A 25,274-nucleotide genomic window follows, 5' to 3' on the forward strand; every position below is an offset into this window, starting at 1 on the left:
AAGAAAGCTAATAATCTTTTCTGGTGTTTTGTGGGGGATAGAGTGCTAGGACAATAATTTCTATGTGTAAAACCTTTCATTTAAGGACAGTGTTGGTACATTGTTGATCTCTGTGTTCTTCCAAGACTTTTATTGTGGTAGAAGTACCTTCTCCCATGTCTACTGATTTTTTTTTTTTCCTTTCTGATCCTTCAGCAAATTTCAGTTTGTTTCAAGATGGTCCTATTGGAAAGACACTACAAGCAAGTAAATAGGGGGAAATTGGGGACATACTCACTGTTTCAACTGCTTCCAAGTGAGTATTAAGAACTGGAATCTTTTGACTTCATTATCTAGTACTCCCTGTGTTAGTAGTTTTCAGAGTCTAGTTCTAGCTTTATTTTTATTTTTGTTTTTCTTCCTCAAGTGGGAGCAAAGAAGGAAAAAACAGCCTTGGAAGTCTCCCAGGGCAACTGTCAACTCCTCTGCAGACGTTTGCCTCCAGCCCAAGGAGGAGGAACGTTCTGGTCTGAGCCTTATGCGCAGGCGCCTCAGGCCTCCTAGTCCTCCCACCCAGGTGGGGTGGGTTTGGGGTTTGGGGTTCGTTCGGGCGCTGGCAAGACTTTTTAAGGAGATACACCCAGGTAAGCCTTGCCCCAGGTCCCAGCAGGGCACCTAGAGACCATGAAGGAAGCCGTAGAGAATGTGGAGATGGAGACTGTATCGGGCAGGAGGACTTCTAAGGACGAGGAAGTTGAGACTTTAGGAAATCGCAAGAAAATTTCCCCGTACCTGACAATGTTGCCAATGGCCTTTACGAAGTTTAACAGAGCTCCTCAGAAGAAAAAGGCGAAATCTCCTCCCAAAAAATCACCAGACTCGGATCATGTTAAGGAAGGGCCCTGTGGCATTGGTTGTATTGTTGTCCCCTGCTGTGAGCATTTTAACAGCATTCGCTGCTTCCTGTTTTTCTTCAGCATGCTGATCTTCACTCAAGGTGAGCCCAATGGGTTGGGATCATTCTGGTTAATAGAAGTGGTCAGGTGGACTAAAGATGCAGGTTTGGTGGGGAGGGAGAGAAAAGAAGGGTGTGTGCTGGGTGTCATATTGTGGGCCAGAGTGAAGAAGTTTTCTTAGACTTGTTCTCAAAGTATGATTGGAATCAAAGCTGTTTGGGTTATTGCTTCACTTCCTGATGGACATGATTGACATAATCCATCCTGATGGACATGATTGACATAATCCATCCTATAATTTGGGAGTGGTAGGGCTCTCATCTCCAAATAACCTGTTGGAGAAGGGATGTTGTTGTCATTTAATGTGGTTTGGCTACCAGTTTTTAAGTTCTAGGTGGAATCTCTTGGAAACTGAAATTAAAAACTGTGTATGTGCAATTGCCAGCTTGTTTCAGCTTCTGCCTCCAAATTTTGAGACACTCTGGCTAAGCCACTTTCTATTTGAATTTTTTTTTTCTTCATCTGTAAAGTAAGGGAGAGTAATGGGACTTCAGGTAGTCTATACTGGAGATGACTAGTAAGTTAATTTTTGTCCAGATGTTTGAAAAAGGTGAAGTTGAGTCTTTAGACATGTATTCTCTTCCCTAATTCTCATCACTCCCATTACATCTAGGTCTTTTATTAGCTTGCTTATACTGATGACACCGGAATCTGACAAACCTGATCTCCTTTTTGCTATCAAATCCTGTGTCTAAATAACTGCAAGGAAAAGGTTTTATGAGAAAAGAACCATTTGAGAAGAATAAATGAGTAGTCATCAGTTTGTCTTAAGATTATAACAAGTTTCTTGCAAGAGAGAGATTTGACCTAATTTAAGTACAGTTCTGATAGCTAGGGATGAAGTCGACGAGTATATACAGAGTAAGGAAATGAATGAATGAATAAGTGTTCTGTTTTACAAAGGCTTGTTTCAGAATGGTGAATGACAAGTTTGACTGGATAATGGTTTTATGTAAGCACCAAAAGGGAGTAATATATTGCTGTTATATAATAACTCTACTAATGTGGATGGGGCAGAGAATACATTCAATAAATGTATATTGAATGCTCAAATAAACTTAAAAGGAAGGAAAAGAAATATTGTGGTCACATTATGAAAGCCTTTAAATATCTGAATGTGAATTTTAAAAGGACACTAATTGATTTTTAATTCCCACTATGTAAGATGCTTTACAAGCATTATCTCCATGTAATTTCATTATTGGGTGGGTAATGAGGAGCCATTGAAGATTTTGAACAAGTGGTTGGCCATAAATGTTTGAGCTCCATCGCTTAACTAACTTCATATGATTTACCAACTCAGTGTAGTGATAATATTGAGTCTTTCATTTATGAAATGGTATAGTTCTTGATTTGTATGTCAATTGATATATGTATGATTTTAGTTGCATTTTAAACAATCCTGAAATCATTTTAAAATTACACAAAGGACATCAAATACAAAAAACTTCTGCTGGTGGCTCGAGCTTTTAGAATTTTACCATACTTACTCCTTTACCTTCTGTTTATTTGCACATATAGTCTTTGTTTTGGATATGATTCCTTATTAGCACTAACTTATGGTAGTCCCATATATCCATGGGGAATGTGTTCCAAGATTTCCAGCAAATGCCTGAAACCATGAGTATTACTGAACTCTATTTATACTATTTTTTTCCTTACATGCATATCTACAATGAAGTTTAATTTTTAAATTAGCCAGAGTAAGAGATTAAAAACATTAATAAATAGTAAAATGGAAAAATTATAGTAATATATATGTTTTCTTTCTCTCTTGCTCAAAGTAACATGTTATACTGTATTCACTTTTCTTTTTGTGATACCCAGACAGTTACTCTGATAACTGAGTTGACTGCTAAGTGGCTAATGGCCAGGTAGCATATCCAGCATGGAGGTAATGGGCAAATGAATTATTTGCATCCTGAGTGGGGCAGTGTGAGATTCTATCATGCTACTCATCAATTTAAACCTTTGAATTTGTTTTCTGGAAATTTCTGTTTACTATTTTCAGGAAAAAAAAAAAAATATATATATATATATATATATATATATATATATATATATATACACATACATACACACATACACATACACACACATATACATGTATGTATATATCTATCTATCTATCTATATATATATATATATAGTCTCTTGCATTCTAGGCCATAATCTATCTATCAATCTATCCATCTATCTATATATGGTTGACTGAAACCACGGAGAGAGAAACTTTGGAGAGGGGCACTACTGTAGTCCAGCATGCTTCTTTTCAAAGTTAGACATTTTTCCTGTATAACCACCATGCAATCCTCACTATCATGAAGTGGCTCCATCTATGTGTTACAAAATATGATACTGTCTGCTTTTCCTTTTGGTCCAGAATTCCATCCAGGAATCCACGTTACTTTTAATTAACATATTTTAGAAGTCTTCTTTAACCTAGAACACTTCCTCATTTTTCTCTGGTTCTTAAGTACTTGAAAAATTTAAAGAATGTGATTCTTTCATTTTGTATTTGGAACTTCAACCTGAGTGTGATGTTTCTTTACAGTTAAACTTATGCCATGTTTCCCTCCTACCTTCCTCCTTCGCTTCCTTTATTCTTTTCCTTTATTTTATTTAGGTATAATTTAGAAACAATAATACTTCCCCGCCTTTTTTTCAGTATTAGGCATTGAACCCAGGGTCTCTTGCATGCTAGGCCATTGCTCTACCACTAAGCTACACCCCAAGTCCCCACATTTACTATTTTTAAAGTATATAATTCAACGAGTTTTAGTTAATATACAGAGAAAGTAATAAGTACATGCCATCACCAACACAATCAAGTTTTAGAATCTTTCCATCACACTAACAGTTTCTTTATGTCCATTTTCTATCAAATCTTGCTCTTATCACTTATTTTAACCAATGATTGATTGACTTTGTGTCATTAGTTTTGTGTTTTTTAGAATTTAATATGCATGGAAGCATACAGTTTCTAGTATTTTGTGTTTTGCTTCTATTAACAGCATGATGTTTTTGAGATTGATTCATGCTTTATATTAATAGTTTGTTCTTTTTTAGTATGACTAGTATTCCATTGTTCAGAATTACCACACATAACCACTCACTAGTTCATAGATTTTTGTGTTGTTTCCAGTTATTTTGTCTATTATGAATAATGTTATTATGAGTAGTTGCACACAAATTTTGTATGGATTTATGTTTTTATTTCTTTGGGAATGATGCCTAGAAGTGGAATTATTGTGTCATATGTTAAGTTTTGTAATAAGTACATGTTGCATTGCTGGTAGGAATACAAATTGGTGCAACCACTCTGGAAAGCTGATGGAGATTCCTCAGAAAACTTGGAATGAAACCACCACTTGACCCAGTTATCACCTGCCTTGGTGTATGCCCAAAGGACTTAAAATGAGCATATTATAGTGACGAAGCTGCATCAATGTTTATAGCAGCTCAACTCACAATAGCTAAACTATGGAACCAACCTAGATGCCCTTCAACAGATGAATGGCTCAGCCTTAATGAAATTATGGCATTTGCAGGTAAATGGATGGAGCTGGAGATTGTCATGCTAAGCAAAGTAAACCAATCCCCCAAAACCAAAGGCTGAATGTTTTCTCTGATAAACAGATGTTGATCCATAATGGCCAGGGTCAGGGGTATAGAGAAGAATGGATTGGGTAGAGGGAAGTGAGGGTAGGAGAGGAGGTGTGGGGGTAGGAAGGATGGGGAATGAGACAGACAGTATTACCCTATAAAAATGTATGGTTGCACAACTGGTGTGACGCTGCACTATGTGCAGACAGAGGAATGAGAAGTTGTGCTCCATTAGTGTTAAAAACAAAACGAAAAAGGAAGAAACTGGAATGGAACCACCATTTGACGCAGCTATCCCATTCCTCCATATATACCTGAAAGACTTAAAATCAGCATACTACAATGACACAGCCACATCAATGTTTATAGCAGCTCAACTCACAATAGCTAAGCTATGGAACCCACCTAGGTACCTTTCAACAGATGAATGAATAAAGAAACTGGGGTATATCTACACAATGGAATATTACTCATCAATAAAAAAATGATTTTATGACTTTTTCAGTAAATGTATGGAGCTGTAGACTATCATGCTAAGTGAAATAAGCCAATCCCAAAAAACCAAAGGCTGAATGTTCTGTCTGATATCTGGATGTTAATACACAATAAGGAGAAGGAGGAGTATAGAAATTCATTGGATTAGACAAAGTAGAATGAAAGGGAGGGAGAGGGGATAGGAATAGGAAAGACAGTAGAATGAATTGGACATAACTCTCCTATGTTCATATATGAATACACAACCAGTGAACCTCCACATCATCTACAACCACAACATTGGAATCCAAATCAGAATAAGTTATACTCCCTGTATGTCTAATATGTCAAAATATACTGTTAGACCACGACGCAAGAAAAGACCACTGACTCCAATTAAAATCAAATTAAAACAAGCTTATTATTTCGACCGGCTGGGCTGCCTTGCCCATCAAAATCGTGGGAGCCAAGGACAGCGGCGAGGCTTCTTTGTGGCCCAGTTTTATAGCCCAAAAAGTTACACAAAGGGGGGTTACAGATAACAACACTCTGAGGAGCATAACACAAGTTTACATTTTTGCTGGCCCCGGCATCAGAATTTATGGAGATCTTAGAGACTCAGAGAGGGTCGTTATCCGGCCAAGGAAGGCCAGAATTTATGAGGCGTCACTAGGGTTTAGGAAAGAGTTGTTATATGGTCAGGGAAAACCGGACATGGGTGAGTTCAGGGCACGGGCAGGCATTCCAATCAGCTTTACAACATCAACTAATGGCCAGGCCATACAGACATCCTGATATTTTTACAGAAAACAGAAATGAATCCTTCATAACTTGTGACAAGCTGGCTTCTGATCTAATGAGATAACTAGGCTAGGTATATCAATACTCTACTGTCATGTATATCTAAAAAGAACAAATTTTTAAAAATGAGGGGGGAAAATAAGTGTATATGTTAGATACTGCCAGGTTTCCTTACAAAATGTCTATACTATTTACCTTTCTCTTAGCAATATATGAAAATTCCAGCAGCTCCACAACTTTGTTAATACTTGATAATGTCAGCCTTAAGTTTATCCATAACATTAAGAGGGTAATGGTGATTTTAATCTATATTTGTTAGTGACCAATTGTCTTAAAATCTTTTTATGTGCTTTTCACCCATTCATATGTCATCTTTTGTGAAGCACCACTTACCAAATTGTTATTTTTTTCCCCATATTTTTGAGTGAAGTGTTCTTTACATCTTCTGGATACAATCCTTTTGTTAAATAAATATTTACAAATATTTTCTCCCAATTTGTGGCTTTTAGTTTTCTTTGTTGTGTGTTTTTTTCTTTTTTTTGTATTACAAGAAGGCTTTTAGCTTTTGATAAAGTATAAATTATTAATATTTTTATTTTAGGATTCATTCTTTTTGGTCCCTATCAAACTATTCTCTAAATTTGTGTCAGAAATGTTTTCTGCTTAGTTTAGTAGTGTTAAATCTGCTGATATCCAGATATTAAATGAACTTTGAAGATTTTAGTAAGTCATTTCACACTTTTTTCAGCCTTTTAGCTTAAGGCTGCTTATTAGTAATGGAGAAAAGATGATAACATTCTTCAGAGTGCATTACTGTAAATAATCCACAGGTTTTTCTGTAGCAAAATCGTGTGGAGCAAATAATTCTTTTTAAAAATTAATTAATTTATTTGTTGTCATTAGTTATACATGATGGCAGAATGCATTTTGATTCATAATACACAAATGGACCACAAATTTTAATTTCTCTGGTTGGACATGATGTAGCATCAGACCATATGTGCAGTCATAAATGTACCTAGGATAATAATATCCCATTAATTCCACCATCTTTCCTGCCCCCATATTCACCTGCTCCCTTCCCTCTCTTTTGCCCAAAGTTCCTCCATTTTTTCCATGCCCTCCTCCATTGTGGATCACCCACCATCCACTTATCAGTGAGAACATTGAGCCTTTGAGTTTTTGGGATTGGCTTACTTAGCGTGATATTCTCCATCCATTTATAATCCATGGCAAGTGCCACGATTTTATTCTCTTTTGATACTGAGTAATATTCCATAGTGTATATATACCAAAGTTTACCTATCCATTCATCTACTGAAGGGCATCGAGGTTGCTTCCACAGTTTAGCTGTTGTGAATTGAGCTGCTATAAACATTGTGGTGGCTGTGTTACTACAGTATGCTGATTTTAAGTCCTTTGGGTATAGACCAAGGAGTTGGATAGCTGGGTCAAATGGTGGTTCCATCCCAAGTTTTTCTAAGGAATCTCCATAACTGCTTTCCAGAGTGGTTGCACCAATTTGCAGTCCCACCAGCAATGAATGAGTGTGTTTCCCCCACATCCTCGCCAACACTTTTTGTTGTTTGTATTATTGAAAACTGCCATTCTGACTAGTGTGAGATGAAATCTTAGAGTGGTTTTTATTTGCATTTCTCTAATTACTAGAGATGTTGGACATTTTTAATATATTTGTTGATTGAATGTTTATCTTCTCCCGTGAAGGGTCTCTTTAGCTCCTTAGCCTATTTATTGATTGGGTTGTTTGTTTATTTGGTGTTGATTTTTTTGAGTTCTTTATATATCCTGGAGATTAGTGTTCTATCTGATGTGTGCATGGCAAAAATTTACTCCCAAAATGTAGGCTATCTCTTCACCTCATTGATTGTTTCTTTTGCTGAGAGGAAGCTTTTTAGTTTGACTCCATCCCATTTACTAATTCTTGATTTTATTTCTTGTGGTTTAGGAGTCTCCTTAAGGATCTTGGGGCCTAATCTGACTGAAGATTTGGGCCTACTTTTTCCTCTATTAGGCACAGTCCTATATTATCTGGTCTAAATCCTAGGTCCTTGATCCACTTTGAGTTGATTTTTGTATACAGCAAGAGATAAGTGTTTAGTTCATTTTGCTGCATATGGATTTCCAGTTCTCCTAGCACCATTTGTTGAAGAGGCTATCTTTTCTCCAGTTTATGTTTTCAGCTCCTTTGTCTAGGATGAGATAATTGTATTTATGTGGGTTTGTATCTGTGTTTTGTATTCTGTACCATTGGTCTACGTATCTATTTTTTGTGCCAATACTATGCTATTTTTGTTACAATTGCTTTGTAGTATAGTTTAAGGTCTGGTATTGTGATGCCTCCCCCTTCACTATTCTTGCTAAGGTTTGCTTTGGCTATTCTGGGTCTCTTATTTTTCCAAATGAATTTCATGATTTCTTGTTCTATTTCTATAATAAATGACACTGGGATTTTAATTGGAATCACATTGAATTGTATAGGGCTTTTGTTAGTATGGCTATTTTGACAATATTAATTTTGCCTATCCAAGAGCATGGGGGATCTTTCCATTTTCTAAGGTCTTCTTCAATTTCTTTCTTTAGTGTTATATAATTTTCATTGTAGATGTCTTTAAGACACCTTTTTTGTTAAGTTGATTCCCAAGTATTTTATTTTTATTTTTTGAGGCTATTGTGAATGGATAGTTTTCCTAATTTCTCTTCCAGAGGATTCATCACTGATGTATAGAAATGCATTTGATTTATGGGTATTAATAAATTTATGAGTCAGATACTTTGCTGAATTCATTAATTAATTCTAGAAATGTTTGGGTGGAGTTTTTTGAATCCTCTAAGTATAGAATCATATTGTCAGCAAATCATGATAGTTTAAGTTCTTATTTTTTTATTTGTATCCCTTTAATTTCTTTAGTCTGTATAATTGCTCTGGCTAGAGTTTCAAGGACTATGTTGAACAGAAGTGGTGAAAGAGGGCATCCCTGTCTTGTTCCAGTTTTTAGAGTGAATACTGCCAATTTTTTCTCCATTTAAAGTGATGTTGGCCTTAGGTTTAGCATAGATAGCTTTCCCAATGTTGAGATATGTTCTTACTACCACTAGTTTTTCTAGTGTTTTGAACATGAAAGGGTGCTATGTTTTGTCAAATGCCTTCTCTTCATCAATTGATATAATCATATGATTCTTTAAGTCTATTGATGTGATGAATTTATATTTATTGATTTCCTTATGTTGGACCATCCTTGCATCCATGGAATGAAACCCACTGTTTTTTAAATATTTTTTTTTATGGGATTTGCCAGATTTTTATTGAGAATTTTTGCTTCAATGTTCATCAAGAATTTTTGGTCTAAAATTTTCTTTCCTTGATGTGTCTCTGACTAGTTTTGATATCAGGATGATACTAGCTTCATAGATTGAGTTTGGAAGGGTTCCCTCCTTCTCTAGTTCATGAAATAATTTGAGGAGTATTGGTATTAATTCTTCTTTATAGGTCTTGTAGAACTCAGCTGTGACTCCATCTGGTCATAGGCTTTTCTTGTTGGTAGGCTTTTGATGATGTCTTTTATTTTCTTACTTGAAATTGATCTGTTTAAATTGTGTATGTCCCCTTGACTCAGTTTGGGTTGTCATATGCCTCTAGAAATTTGTTGGTTTTTTTAAGGTTTTTCTATTTTACTGGAGTGTAAATTTTCAAAATAGCTTCTAATTGTCTTCTGTATTTTAGTAGTGTCTGTTGTGATATTTCCTTTTTCATCAAGAATTTTAGTAATTTGAGTTATCTCTCTCCTTCTTTTCATTTTCTAAGATCTTCTTCAATTTCTGTCTTTAGTGTTGTACAGTTTTCATTGTAGAGGTCTTTAAGACACCTCTTTTGTTAAGTTGATTCCCAAGTATTTTATTTTTATTTTTATTTTTTGAGGCTAAGGGCTTGTCAATTTTATTATTTTTTTCAAAGAACCAGCTTTTTGTTTTGTCAATTTTTTGAAATTTTGTTTTTTGTTTCAATTTCATTGATTTCTGCCCTGACCATAATTATTTCCTGTGTTCTACTATTTTTGGTGTTGGTTTGTTCCTTTTTTTCTAGAGCTTTGAGCTGTAATATTAGGTCATTTGTTTGTTGGCTTTTTCTTCTTTTAATGAATGAACTCCATGCAATGAACTTTCCTTTTAGCACTACCTTCATAGTGTGCCAGAGATTTTGATAAGTTATAACGGAGTTCTCATTTACCTCTAAGAATTTTTTTTTCTCTTCTCTGATGCATTATCATTCAATAGCATATTGTTTATAGTTTTCAAGTATTGTAGCAGCTTCTGTTTTTTGTTTTATCACTGATTTCTACTTTCATTCCATTATAGTCAGATAGAATGCAGGGTATTTCTCTATTTTTTTGTATTTGCTAAGATTTGCTTTGTGGCATAACATATGGTCTATTTTGGGGAAGGATCCATGTGCTACTGAGAAGAAAGTGTATTTGCTTATTGCTGGATGAAGTGTTCTATATATGTCTGGTAAGTCTAATTTATTGATTATATTATTGAGTGCTATGCTTTCTTTGTTTAGTTATTGTTTGGAAGATCTATCCAGTGGTAAGAGAGGTGTATTAAAGTCACCTAGTATTATTGTGTTGTGGTCTATTTGGTTCTTGTAGTTGAGAAGGGTTTGCTTGATATACATAGATGCCCCATTGTTTGGGACATAGACATTTATGATTGTTATGTCTTATTAATGTATGAATCCCTTAAGCAGTATGAAACACCCTTTTTTATCCCTTTTCATTAGCTTTGGTTTGTAGTCCACTTTATCTGATATGAGGATGAAAGCCCCTGATTGTTTACAAGGTCCATGTGAGTGGTACATTTTTTTTCCTATCCTTTCATCTTCAGTCTATGGATGTCTTTTACTGTGAGATGAGTCTCTAGAAGACAACATATTGTTGGGTCTTTTTTGAAAATCCAATCTGTCAATCTATGTCCTTTAATTGATGAGTTTAGGCCAGTTTATCATGAAGGTTTCTATTTTGTCATCAAATTTATAGCTTAATTTTGCTGGATATAAGATTTTTGGTTGGCATCCATTTTCTTTCAGAGTTTGGTATATGTTGTTCTAGGATCTCCTGACTTTGAGGGTCTGGGTTGAAAAATCTGCTGAGAAACGAATTGGTCTCCCCATATATGTGATTTGATTCCCCTCTCTTGTGGCCTTAAGATTCTATCCTTATTCTGTATGCTAGGCATTTTCATTATAATGTGCCTTGGCATAGGTCTGTTGTAATTTTGTACATTTGGTGTCCTGTGGGCCTTTTATATTTGATTTTCCAAATCATTCTTCATGTTTGGGAAATTTTCTGATATTATTTCATTGAAGGGATTATGCATTCCTTTGGTTTGAATCTCTGTGCCTTCCACTATCTCAATAACTCTTAGATTTGGTCTTTTGGTGTTATCCCATAATTCTTGGATGTCCTCTTCATGGATTCTTACCGTCTTCACTGTGTGGTCAACTTTATTTTCAACTTTATTTGTCTTCATTTTCTGGCATTCTTTCTTCCAAGTGATCTAGTCTGTTGGTGATGCTTTCTGTTGAATTTTTTATTTGATATATTGTTTGCTCCATTGCAAGTATCTTTGATTGTTTCTCTTTTTTCAGAATCTCTATTTCTTGAAGTAATCTGTTGCTATCTTGCTATATTTGTACCCTTATCTGTTTTTTGGTGTGATCAATGGTTGCCTGTATTTGTTCCTTTTTCTCATTGTGGGTGTGATCAGTGGTTGCCTGTATTTGCTTTCTTATCTCTTTGTTAGAGTGATCAATTTTTGCCTGTATTTGATCACTTAGGTTATTCTTTAATTTGTAGAACATTTTAATTATGTACATTCTGAACTCCTTCTCTGACATTTCATCAACTATGCTGTCCATGGATTCTATTATTGTAGTATTTTTGTTGTTGTTGTTTGGAGGCACTTTCCTTCCTTGTTTTTTCACTTATGTGTCCTCCTTTCTTGCAGTGCAGATCTAAGGTATTACAGTTTCTACCTTATATTCTTGTAGTGTCCCTGCAGATTACCTGTACCTCACCTTGGTGTTGGGCTTCTAGACCCCAGAAGGAGTCCCACAATAAATGATCTTGCAACTAAAGGTGGTAGTGGCAATATCGGAGGTAACTCAAGATAGCAGTGGGGGTGCCCTAACATGGATGTAACCAATTTCAAAGATGGCCTGAAAGGGTGGGCTGCCTGTTTGGAGATTCAACTGCCTCCAGGCCCTATCTGTTGTCCCAAGATGGAAGCTACTGCATGGGGAGGGCTATGGCAATGGCTACAGTGTCCCAAGATGGAGGTGGGCTAGGCCTGGGCTCCGGTGGGGTCAGTAGGGCTGTCCTAGGCCTGAGCCTGTACTCCGCCATGGGTTTGCTGGTCAGTGGGGCAGTCCTAGGCCTGGGCTTGGGCTTCAGTGTAGAGCTGCCTATTATTGCCAGTGGTCCTGGGCTGAGGCCTGGGCTCTGGCATCTCTCTCCTGATCCATCTTGAATGACTGGTGTGTGTGTGTGTGTATGTGTGTGTGTGTGTGTGTGAGAGAGAGAGAGAGAGAGAGAGTGAGAGAGAGAGAGAGAGAGAAAATTTGTTGCAGGATCAGAGTCCCTGTAAGCATTCTCTGACAGGGTAATGTATGCAGCTATGAGAATTAAGCTGAAACTGTGATGTAGACACCAAGGAAAATGAAATAACCACAATGTGGAATGCCTATCCAGAGAAGCTGCAGGTAGCATATAAAACCTACCTAAGAGAGAAGCCATGTGGGCTGCAACCAGCATAGGCACAGGGATGGGGCTACCCAGATCCTTAGGAGCCTACATCTCACCATGCTCCGTGCTGGAAAGGAAGACTAGGGTTTAGAGTTGCCTTTGTAGGTTTTAGTCTTGGTTTGGACTGAACCCCCTTAATACTATCCTATTCCTTTTGGAGTAGAAATGTATGCCCCATGCCTCTCTCACCATTATATTTAAAGCACATAACTTTATTTTTAAAATTTTTTATAGGAGTGTACAGTTATGTTTGCCCCAAGTCTTAAAAGAAACTATTTATTTTATTTTTGAGCAATACTGAAATAGTTAAGACTTTTGGAGACCATTGGTGATAGACTAAATGCCTTCTGCATCATGAGATGAACATGAAACTTTGGAGGCCAGAGGCAGGATGCTATAGTTTGAAGCTTAAATGTTACCTTAAGGTGTATGTGGTAAAGCCTTTCCCTTCAGAACAGTACTATTGGAAGGTAGTAAAGGCTTTTGGAAGTGGGGTCTAGTGGGAAGTTTCTAGGTTATTTAGGGTGTGCCCTTGAAGGGGATTGTGGGACCTGGTCTCTGCCATGTGTTCCCACCTTGATGTACTATCTTGCTGAAAGCCTTTAAACAACAGGACCAGCAAATAATGAACTAGAAACTCTGAAACCTTAGACAAAAATAAACCTTTTATATTTCTAAGTTGATTATCTCAGGTATTTGTTATAGTAACAGAAAGCTAACACATCAGACATTCTGTCTTTTTTTTTTTCTCTTTTAAAGTTATTTTGGCTACTCTAGATCTAGATTATAAGCTTTTGCTTATAATATTATAGTCAACTTGTCTACTTCCCTAGAATACTTACTGAAGTTGACATCTTAACAACATTGAGTATTTTAAATTATTTTAAAATTTTTAAAGTATTCTGATAACTGAACATGATGTGTTTTGTTAGTTAGGTCTTATTTAACTTGGGTAAATTTAACTTATTAATTATAGAAGCTCTTTTTGCAGATTCCATAGGATTCTATACATATATGGTCATATCATCTATACATAAACAGGTTTTAATTCCTTGTTCCTTATCTGTAGGCCAGTAGGCTTTTTGTTTTTTCTTTGTTGTGATGGCTATGACCTACAGTAAAATTGTGAATAGAAATTGTGAAAAAAAGACATGTTGATTTGGGGACAGAAAGAATTCAGCCTTTCTTTTTTTCTTTTTCTTTTTTGGTACTGGGGATTAAACTCAGAGGTGCTTAACCACTGAGCCATATCCCCAGCTCTTTTTAAAATCATATTTATATACAGGGTCTCACTGAGTTGTTTAGTGTTAGGTGCAGAACAGGCTGAACTATGTTATCTGCAGGGCAGGCTGAACAAATGTTAGCTGCAGGATGGCCCATGCACTCAAACCCCCCTCTGTCTGGTCCTTTATCACCTGTTTGCATCAAAGCTGAACATTCAACCCCCACTCAAGGCTGAACACTCACCCCCCCCCCCCAGCCTTGTGCCAACAAGGCAGCTTGCAGACCCAGAGGCCCCGTTAGATTTGGGCTATAAAAACTCCCTCCTGCTGGGCCCCTCTCTCTCTTGCTCTCTTGCTCTGTCTCTCTTTCTTGATCTGTCTCCCTTGCGCGCATGCTCTCCTCTCTCTCTCTCTCTCTCTCTCTCTTTCTCTCTTTTCTCCTGTTGCACTGCTGCAAAAAGATCTCTTGGTTGCTCCGAGTGTTTTGGTTACTTTCCTTTCATTTAGGGCCTTGCTAAGTTGCTGAGGCTGGCTTTGAAGTTGAGATCCTCATGCCTCAGTCTATCAAGCTGCTGGAATTTTAGGCATGAACCACTGTGCCTGGCCATTCAACCTTTTTAAATTAAGTATATCAACTGTAGATTTTTTAGAAAGATGTCCCTGTTCAGTTTGAGGATTTTCCCTTCTCTTAATTTGTGGAAAATTTTTGCTCTGAATTGGTATTGAATTTCATCCAGTGTTTTTTTTTTTCCCTGTATTTTTGAGGTAATCATATTGCTTTTAAAATTTATTCACAAATTGTATCATATTTTTGGTTTTTGAATATTAACCAACCTTGCATTCTTAGGATAAATCCTCCTTACTGGATTATTATCTTTTTTAAAAATATACATTGTTGGATTAAAGTTACTAAAATTTCATTAAGAATTTTTGTTTCTCTGGAAAATATTGGTCTATAGTTTTCTTGTAATATTTTTCCATGTGTCTTTAATAATAGGTAAGAGTGGCTTAAAAAAAAAGAGTGACTTTTTTCAATTAATTAGGATGTTTTCTTTCTTCTCTTTTCTGAAAGAGATTGTGAAGGATTTTATGCATATCTGATTCAATCTGTCAATTTATTTTCTGTCATTACTGCTAGCAGTTTATTACCTCTGAATTTCAAATTCATCGTTTTCATCTGCTACGTGAAAAATAGATGAAGGCACTTTAAATGTTTTGCTTTGACAGTTGTCATTTTGGGGAACCATTATTATGCAGGAAATATTTTATGTCTTAGTTCCACAGTCCTTGCTTTTTCTGTTCCTTAGCATATACATCTTTCTCCAGGACTAGACTCTTGCATTTCCTGCAGTGTATGGTGGCCAGAATTACCCAGTGTCTAGAAGTTTTCTCTGGCTTTTCTCATGGGGAAGCACATAAATGGAGATTTTCAAGAAAGTTTAAGAGTGTAGATTTCTAGCCATGAAATTTGAAATATGTACATTTAATTAGAACCACATGGAGTGATCATCTTGGTATTCTGAGCTTTCCTTATCAGTGGACAGAATTTACCTCTAGGAATCATGCAGGCTACTCTCACCTGGATTGGAGGTCTTGAAAGAGAATGCCTATATTTTGTAAGATCACTACAATCACACCTATTTCCACTGTTATCCACTGAAAGTACATTCTCAGCATGCTCCAGGGCAACAGGTCCTCACTATGACCCAGGAAAAAGAAACTTAAGCATTTAAGTAATTATAAGCTTTGCTAATATTTACTGGTAGAATCCTGGGTAATATATGTGAGTTGATTTTATGAGTTCTTAGTTATGACTTAGTGTTTTTTATTCTGTAAATGAACTCAAATTAATACATTTTTGTATCTTCCTTAAATATTTAGTATAATTTATCAGCTAATTCAATATGGAATTTTCTTCCTGAAGAGTTTTAAAAATCATTAATTCTATTACATTAATAGATACTCACCAATAAAAAATGTTTTAAAAAATTTCATGTCATTTTAGTAATTGCTTTTTAAGGTTATTTTCATTTCATCTTTGTTGTAAAATTTGTTGGAATATAGTTGTTCATAATATTCTTCCTTATTACTTTAATGTCTGTAATTGTTGTTACAATATACACTCTGACATTCATTCATGCTATTACTAATATTTGTCTTCTGTCCTATTATCTTGATCAGTTTAGCTTAATCACTTTTTGTTCATTTTCCAAAATACCAGTGTACAGAAAAAAGTTAACGTAAAAGGCCTGAACTGCAGTCCTTAGAAAGCAAGGTTGACCTGCCAGAGTTGACTGGCATCTAAGCAATTAAATTTTCCCACTTTCCCCTTCTGGATAAAGCTGGTTAGATAATACTTCACACAGCTTCCTACAGTTTGATATGGGGTAGTTCAGTGTGTACTGTGTGATTCTAGTGGGATAGGACTCTTAGAAGCTAGTGCCTCTTTTTCTCCAAACATTGCCCCATGTACTTTTCTCCTCACTCTTTATGCTTTGTAAATCACAGCTATGACTATGAGTATATGCTGAGACTATTGAATCTTTCTAGTGAATTATCAAACCAAGAGATGGATTGGGGAACACTATACAAAGCCAGCTTTGTTTAGTTTTTGTTAACATAGAGTAAAAAGCTCCTCATTAAGGTAGCTTTTCTTTTAAAAAAATTGAAATGTAACTCATATTGTATAAACATTTCCCCTTTTAAACTGTACAATTCAGTTATTTGATTATATTCACAAGATTATGCAACTATTGTCACCAACTCCAAATTATTATCATCATCCAAAATAGGCACTTTGCTGCAATTGACTCTCTATGCGTGAGTTGAATTACTAATTCTCATCTAAGGTCCATTGACCTATACATCTATCCTTCCTAATTCTAGAAAAATGCAATTTTTATTATTGTAGCTTTGTAGTATGCTTTAATTTTGGAAAGGAAGTGTGAATCTTCCCAATTTGATTTCCTTTTTCAAGACAGTTTGAGTTATTCTGGTCCCTTCTATTTCTGTACACATTTTAGAATTATCTTGTCAATTTCTAAAACAAGGGCAGCTAGGGTTTTGTATAGAATTGATATGTCAATTTGAAGATTATTGCCATTTTAATAATATTAAATCTTTCCCTCCATAATGAGGAATATCTTTCCACTAATTTAAGTCTTCTTCAATTTCTTTCAATGGTATTTGTTATTTTCAGTATTAAAATCTGCAATTCTTTTGTTCATTTCTTTTAAATTGTCTTGAATTGGGTTTAGTTTTCTAAGACCTTGAATTGCATCATTAGGTTATATATTAAAGACATCTTTTTTTTCTTTTTTTAAAATGTAGGCACTCAAGTTATTTACTACCCTCTTCTTATTGCTTTCACTGTGTTCCATAGGTTCTAGTATATTGTCCTTCATTTCATGTAAGTCTAGGGATTTTTAAATTTCCACATGATATTTTTAAATGACCCATTGCTTATTCAAAACTGTATTGTTAATCTCCGTGTGTTTGTAAAATTTCTGCAGTTTCTCTTGCAGTTGATTTCTAGTTTCATTCCATTATGTTCTGATATGATGCAAGAAATTATTTAAATTTCTATTCATTAGATTTGCTTTATGGCTTAAAATGTGATCTATTTTGGAGAAATTTCCGTATATTGAAGAAAAAATATGTATTCTTCAGTGCTGAATGAAATATTCTGTAGATATCTGTTAAGTCCATTTGATCTACAATATAATTAAACTCTGATTCTACTTTGTTGATTTTTTTTTGGCCTGGATGGTCTGTCTATCTGTTGGTGATCATGAGGTATTGAAGTCACCCACATTATTGTTTTGGGGCCTATTTCTTTCTTCGTGTCTTATAGTGTTTATTTTATAAAATACATATATAAAAAACATCAGTTCTCTGATGTTTGGTGCATATATATTTACAATTGTTATATCTACTTGATTGTTCCCTTTCTCAATCTGTATAGACCTTCTTTGTTTCTCCTCGCCAGCATAAGCTTGAAGTCAATTTTGCGGGGGGGGGGGGGTGTATAGAAGTAGCTGCTCCTGCTTGCTTTCAGATTCCATTTGATTATTCATAATCCTTTCACTTTAAGTCTGTGTGGGGTGATATTTTGCAGACAACAAACAGTTGGGTCTTTGTTTTTCAATTAGTCTGCTTTTTTAATGAGAGAATTCTGATCATTTACGTTCAAGGTATTATTGAAAGATTGGCCCTGGTTCCTGTCATTGTGTTGTTTTGTTTTTGTTGTATTGAATAATCTATGTTCTTTTTTTCTTTTCTTCAGTCATCTTAGAGTTTCAGTGTCTACTGAGATAATTATTTTTTTATTCTTTCCTAATCATCATTGGCTTACCTGCTCTTCTTATGAGATTTACTCTTTCCCATGCTCTTGTGATCGTGCTGATCTTTTTTTCCTCATCTAAGCATAGAAATTTTTTTTGATCTTCTATAATGCTAGTTTAGTGGTTATGAATACTTTTATGCTTTCCTTGAAAAGTTATCTCAAAGATAACTGAAAAACAACTTTGCTGGATATAGTAATCTAGGCTGGCTGTTCCTTTCTTTTATGGTTTAAAATACATCATTAAATTCCCTCCTGACCTTCTGAGTAATCTGCTGTTATTCTGATGGGTTTGCCTTTACAATTGACTTGGAACTCCTTTCTTATAGATTTTTATATTCTTTCTTTATTCTGTTCTTTTAGAAATTTAACTATAATATTTCATGGAGAAGTTATTTTCTGGTTATGTCTGTTGGGGTATTCTTGTTCCCAAGATTTGGAGAATTTTATGGAATTATTTCCCTAAATATATTTTCTTTGTCATTAGCTTGCATTTTCACTCTTTCCTCTAGACCTACAAGTTTAAATTTGGCTTTTTACTGTTGTGTCTCAGAGATCTGACATGTTTCAATCATAATTTTCTTTAAATTATTGTTTTTATTACTGTCTGAAAGTGATCATTCATCTACCTTCTTTTTTTCTGATAGTCTTTTTCTATTTTCTGATTGATCTAGTATATTGGAAAGGCATTCAACAGGACTGGTTGCTTGACTTATTGAGGTTTTCATTTTCAAGAGTTCTGTTTTGTCCTTTTTCAGAATCGCTATCTCATTATCAAGTTGTTCTGTAGTATTCTTCATTGACTTCCATTAGGCTTTTGAATATTTGTCTGGCATTTTGTTTACTTCTGATATCTTTGGATTTAGTTACCAAGGAATTATGAACTTTTAGGAGTCATGTTTCCTAGTTTTGTCATGTTTCTTGTATTCCTAGATTGAGAATTTTGTATCTCTCGGGATGGATATCTCTTCCAATTTTGTATAATCATTCTTTTATTGACAATGATTTAATTTGTTGTGTAGTATTGAATTTACTTCCAAATGGACTTCATGTTACAGTTTTCCTGTGGCTTCCTTAGCTGTGATTAGATAGTGGGGTTTACAACTGTGTGTGTTTTCTTGGAATCTGTGGGACTTACCTTTGCTGTAGGACTTCAAGAATAGGAACCCTCTGGTACTTAAGGCAAGTATGTTGTAGATAATGAACTATCCTGGATGTACTCACTGTGGTTACTCCTGTGGGCTTGGTATCACTGACAGTCTATAACGCTGTGGAAGTGACCCATACTGAGAGGCTTCTGAGTGTGTGACATGATCACAACAGTTGTGATTTTTTGCAAAGAGGGTGAACGTCCAGTAGAGGGTTATCAAATTCCCTTTATCTTGGACTACTTGGGGCTGGATCTTCAGCTGAGAGTTTTTCTTTTTCCTATTCTTTGTGTTGAGATATCTCTTAAAGTCTGAGTAGAACTAGATCATGGCTTGAGCAAAGTACTACTTCTCTCAACATGGGGTGGGTATGTAACTCAATGGTTAGCCCCTGCCCAACATGTTCAAAGTACTTATCTTGATTCCTAGCAACTAACAGTAACAACAACAACAACAACAACAAAAAAAACTAAAATTAATCCAGATATAAACATATAATAAAAACAATATGAACAGCATCAGTAATCACAGGAAAGAAGGGAACAGAGGTAATAGAGATAAAGAGTTAAACATTAATATAGGGCAAAATAATGAGGAAAAAAAAAGGGCAAAGGAAGGGACAAAAGACAAAGAAAAAGGAAAAAAGGGGAGGGGCATTGAATGAGAAAGAAGAGAGGGAAAAAACAATCCAATTAAAGAATTTAAATGCTAAAATTAGATAAAGTAGTTAAAAGGGAAAAAGAAAAAAAATTAATTCCTTGCTGAGGTGCTAGAAACACTTCTTTCTAGTGCCTCAAATTTGAAATATGCTAGGCTTGGGGAAAGGGTGGGAGCCAAACCTAAAATCAGGTGTGTTCCCCTGAGCTCCGACTAAACCAGTTAGGGCAGTGTGTAGTTTCAGTTCTGCTCTGCCTTACCCACCAGACAAAATTAAGGCAATGTTTTCCACGGCAGAGTGAAATCATTTCAGAAGCTTTTGTGTCAAATCTTGGGATGTGGTGACAACCTGAGCCATCTGTGAGCCACTCATACTTGCCAGATTTATAAGCTGTTCAGGTGGGCTACCATTAGCTCCAGAGACCTGCAGTCGGTGCACCTGAGAGTAGGGCAAAAACCAGACCACAACAGTGTATCTTCAAATGCATCTGAGGTTGGATGAATCATTTCAATCACTCAGCAATTGAGTAATCCAACAACCTCTTCCAAGTTCCTCTTCTCAGAACCAAGTCCCCCAACCCAATCCACTCATGACTGATTTTGCTCTTCACCACAGAAGGTAAGAACACTGACCATTTTGCCCTCTGCAACCTGTGTTCACCACTGCTTAGTGAACTTATGACATTCCCACCCCTCTCCACAATTGTCAATCATGGCCATCTCTCATCTAGTCACTGCAGTAGGATGTCCCCAGGTATCCCGAACTGCGGTTGCTTTGTATTTTCTAAGCCCAAAGTAGTTCAGTTCCCAATAATAAGGGCCTTGTTAATATGGCCCTGACTATAGCACTCAGACAGTTTGCTGAATGATGCAATGGATCTCTTCTCCAAAGCTGACTTGCCATGCAGGAACTACTTTCATACCAAACCCCTTACTGGATTTGAAGCTTGTGAGAACTGCTGTTTTTTTTCCTGCAGTCAGGGCTGCCAGTTTCCACTCTTCCTTAACCTTCTGTTTATGGTGTCTTCTGCTGCCGGGGATCTTGAACTAAATTTGCAAATCACTTGTACTTTTCTTTGTGTTACTTTTCTGCTTCACTGTTCTCTTCAGTTTTCCTGTCAAATCCTTCTTGGTTCCTAGAGCTCTTCCTTTTCCTATTTTCAGAATTTAGTATTTTCTTTGCTACTGTGACTCTTCTCCCTCACAGATCCATGTGAAGAGCACCTCTTTTCCACCTTCTTAACTCCCCCATTGTTGGTTTTATTCTTTATGTCTTGCCTGTTGATTTTCTTTTCTTTTTTAAATTTTTATTTACATTTTTTAATTTTAAAATATTTTTATTTTATAGGTTCTTTTTAGTTATATATGACAGTAGAATTCATTTTAACATAGTTATACAAACAAACAATATATCTTACATTAATTCAGATACTCAGTACCTCTTCATTTTCTGTTTTATTTATTCCCCGCTGACCTCTATTATTTCCTCCATAATTGTGCATAATTTGAAGTTAATTTTCTGTCTCCTTAAGAAAGTATCTTAGAGCATTTATTTTATAGCTCTCTTCTATCATTGGCTCTTAAAGTAATAATATTTTATGTAAGTGTTGTTCTAATTGCATTCTAAGCTTATTAACATATTATGTTTTAATTTTCATTTAGTTATTCATTTCATGTATTTATGAGCTAAAATCACATAATGTATTGTTCCTGTTATTAGTGTGAATCAGTAGTTCTCTATTAGATCAATTAAAATAAGCAAATTAAAATAATTTAAAAATTTATTTCTTGTCTAACATTCTTCTATTCCTGATATAGATCTGAGTTTGAGATTTTGAGTTTCATTTTATGTGAAGACATTCTTTTGAAATTTCTTGCAAGGCATTAGTGAAAATTTTCTTCTGGTAATGTGATTTTCTTATGTGTGTATGTGTGTGGGTACTGGGATTTGAACCCAGGGTCTCATGTAAGCCAGGCAAGCATTTTACCACTGAGCTATATTCTCAGTCTCACACTTTTCTTTTTCTTTCTGTTTTTTTTTTTTTTTTTTGAGTACCAGGGATTGAACTCAGGGGCAGTTGACAGTTGACCACTGAGCTACATCCCTGGCCCTATTTTGTATTTTTTTTTTAATTTTTTTTTTTTTTAGAGACAGGGTCTCACTGAGTTGCTTAGCGCCTTCTTAAGTTGCTGAGACTGGCTTTGAACTCACAATCCTCCTGCCTTCACCTCCCAAGCCTCTGGGATAACACGCGTGTGCCACTGCACCCAGCCCACACTTTTCTTAATATGTGTTTTGAGAACATCTTTATTTCTCTTTCATTTTGAATAAACTTTGATGGAGAAAAGGATCCTATGTTAATGGGGTTTTATTTCAATACTTCAAATATTTCACCCTAATTTTTCTGTCTTGAAGGACTTGTGGTAGAATTTGGTGGAATTCTTATGCTTGATTCTTGATAGGTATAGTATTCTTTTTTCTTCAGCTTATTTCTTTATTGTCTCTTGATCTTTAATATTCTACAAGTTGAATTCCATATGCCAAGGAATAGATTTTTATCCTTCTTTATCTTTGAGCTTCCCAAATCTATGGATTGGTATCTGTCATTAATTTGGGAAAAATCTTCAGCCATTTTTACTTCAAATATTTCTTCTCTTCCTTTTTCTCTTTCTCATTCTGATATTTGGACTTTATGTTACCATTTTTGTAATTGTTGCACAGTTCCTGAATATTCTCTTTTTCCCCCTTTCATCATTGCTTCCTATTTAGAGTACTTGCTATGGATATTCTCAAGCTTGCTCTTTGATTATTTTCTTGGTTGTATACAGTCAACTAATAAATCCATCAAAGTTTTTGATTTCTAGAATTTTGATTTTTTTTAGAGTCTCCATATCTTGCTTACATCATCCATCTGTTCTTGCAACTTGCCCACTCTTCCATTAGAGTTCTTAGCATGTCAAGCAAAGTAGTGTACTAATTCCAAAGTCTCTGTTATAGTTGGTTTTAATGATTGTTTTGTTCCTTAAGAGTGTTTTCTGTCTTTTTGCCTGTCAAGTTTTTTGCTGAAAGCCAGACTTGCTGCATTGGTTAGCTGGAACTGAAGTAAATAGGCCTTAGTGTTTTCATGTTGATCTGTCTAGGAGTTAGGCTGTGTTTAGTGTTTGCTGAAGCTTTAGGTATCAAAAATATTTTTAAACTATGGATCACCACTTCTTTTTTAATGTTTTGGATATTGTCTCAATCCTGCCTGTTTTTAGTCTTCTTTGGGACAGGATCTAGATCCTTTAAAGTACAAGATCCTTAATCCTAAAGTGTATCCTTTTTGGTGTCTCAGTTGATTGCCTAGCATATTTATAGGGACTCTTTATTTTTAGGTAAGGATTGTAATAGTTTTCAGCACCATATTTCCTATCAAACACATATCTATTCATCTTCAGTTCAGTAGCTGTCAATCCTTTCTACTGCTTGTGGATTTTATCTAGACCCTCATGAATCATCCTGACCACATGCAGCCTTTCCCTTGCAAATTTCTTTGCAAGGCTCCCTTGTCTCTGTTGCTGTTTTTCAAGTTTTAGCTTCTTTAGAATCTCTAAAGTCTCATTTCTGCTCTCTCAGCTCAGTCAGACCACAGTGCTTTATGTGGACAATCCTTCTCATGTCCTCCTGTGCCACAGTGAGAAAACTGTCCAGTGAATGTTTGGGGCTCACCTGAAGTATTTCTGTTCTCTCAGAAAAACATCTCAAAGTAGCATAGGGTTGATTTTCTTTTTTAAATCCAGTACTGATTGTCTGTTGTTAACGTAATCATTATATTCACCCACCTTCTAAATATCCTCTGCAATTCAGAGAAGATGGAAACCACTTCAGAATCCCCTTTCCCACGTGATTCTTCTTTAGAGTTTTCCACCGAGAATAACTCATGGGAGATGTGGAAGATTGAAAATGAGGAGAGGTAAAGTTATCATTTTCCAGAGATGTCTGCATGCAGTTTATTTAAAATTGAGGTTGAGGGTATTCTGGTGAGCACTGAAGAATCACTCACATAGCTGCTGCTGTCTACTGTAGTTGTAGATGCTTTCTGAGATTACTTAGCATTGCATCAATTTTTTTTTTGAAGGAAAATAGCAGTGAGAGTCATTTCTATTAAAGGGACTCCTAAACTTCTTTGCTTCTCGCCTTTATTTTTTGTTTCTCCTGACCTACTCTCTGTAACTCTCCTGAATTTTTAAGTGACTTCCAGAATTTTCTGGGTCTGAGCAATCCCAACATTTGAATGCAAACCCTAGCTCTGAAGCCCTTATATTGTAGCATTTTAACAGTTTCTCTCATTTCCAAAATGAACCCAAACTGATAAAACTACTTTTTAAAAAAATATAGGACATAATCCCTTAAATATATGACATTTGGAATTTGTTCCATGATTTGATTATATTTGAAAGTAGTAATAACCTTATTGTTAATGAAAATATGAAATGAGAGTACCTATGGGTTGCAATGACAAAAGAATTATTTACAGTAAATTGTCGAAACTGGAGACTATCATGCTAACTAAAATAACCCAGTACCCAAAGGCCAAGGTTAAATGTTTTCTCTGATATGCAGAAACTAGTACATAATAAGGGTGCTGGAATTAAAAAAACATAGAAGAGATATCAGTGGAGTAGATGAAGGGGATTGGAGGGAAGGAAAAAGTTTTAGGAAAGGAAAGACAGTGGAATGAATCTGATCTAGCTTTCCTGTGTAAATATATGAATATACCACAGTGAATCTCACCATTGTGTACATCCACAACACACTTGGGGCTGGGGATATAGCTCAGTTGTCAGAGTCCTTGCCTCACATGCACAAGGCCCTCGGTTTGATCTCCAGCACCACACACACACACACAAAACAAAAACAAAAACAAAAACAGAACTACAAGTAAATAGCATATAGATCAGTGGAATTAAGGGAGGGAATGGGAGGAAGAAGGGGAGAGGAAGGGGAAGTACTAGGGACTGAGTTGGAGCAAATTGTCTTCCATGGTTTTATGGTTTTGTCAAATGAATCCAAATGTTATGAAAGGAAAAAATTATACAAACAAACACTTTTAACATAAATAATTGGGTCAAAAATTGCAGGAACAGACAAAAACCTCTTAGTATTTGATAGGTGGAATTACTTAATTTACTATAAAAGTATACTAAATAGTTTGAGAAACTATATC

At 35.6% G+C, this 25,274-nt stretch overlaps 1 protein-coding gene across 1 annotated transcript in view; it reads left to right on the top strand.

The window, feature by feature from the left end:
* The first annotated feature begins 663 nt into the window (after positions 1 to 663).
* Positions 664 to 25,274, top strand: part of Slco6a1 (solute carrier organic anion transporter family member 6A1) — a 117,388-nt gene continuing 92,777 nt past the window's right edge. The window contains exon 1 of the mRNA XM_027927691.3: positions 664 to 976. Coding sequence (XP_027783492.3) covers positions 664 to 976 — 313 coding nt within the window. The remainder of the gene's footprint in view (positions 977 to 25,274) is intronic.

Source organism: Marmota flaviventris, chromosome 5, assembly GCF_047511675.1.
Source record: "Marmota flaviventris isolate mMarFla1 chromosome 5, mMarFla1.hap1, whole genome shotgun sequence".
Classification (NCBI taxonomy): domain Eukaryota; kingdom Metazoa; phylum Chordata; class Mammalia; order Rodentia; family Sciuridae; genus Marmota; species Marmota flaviventris.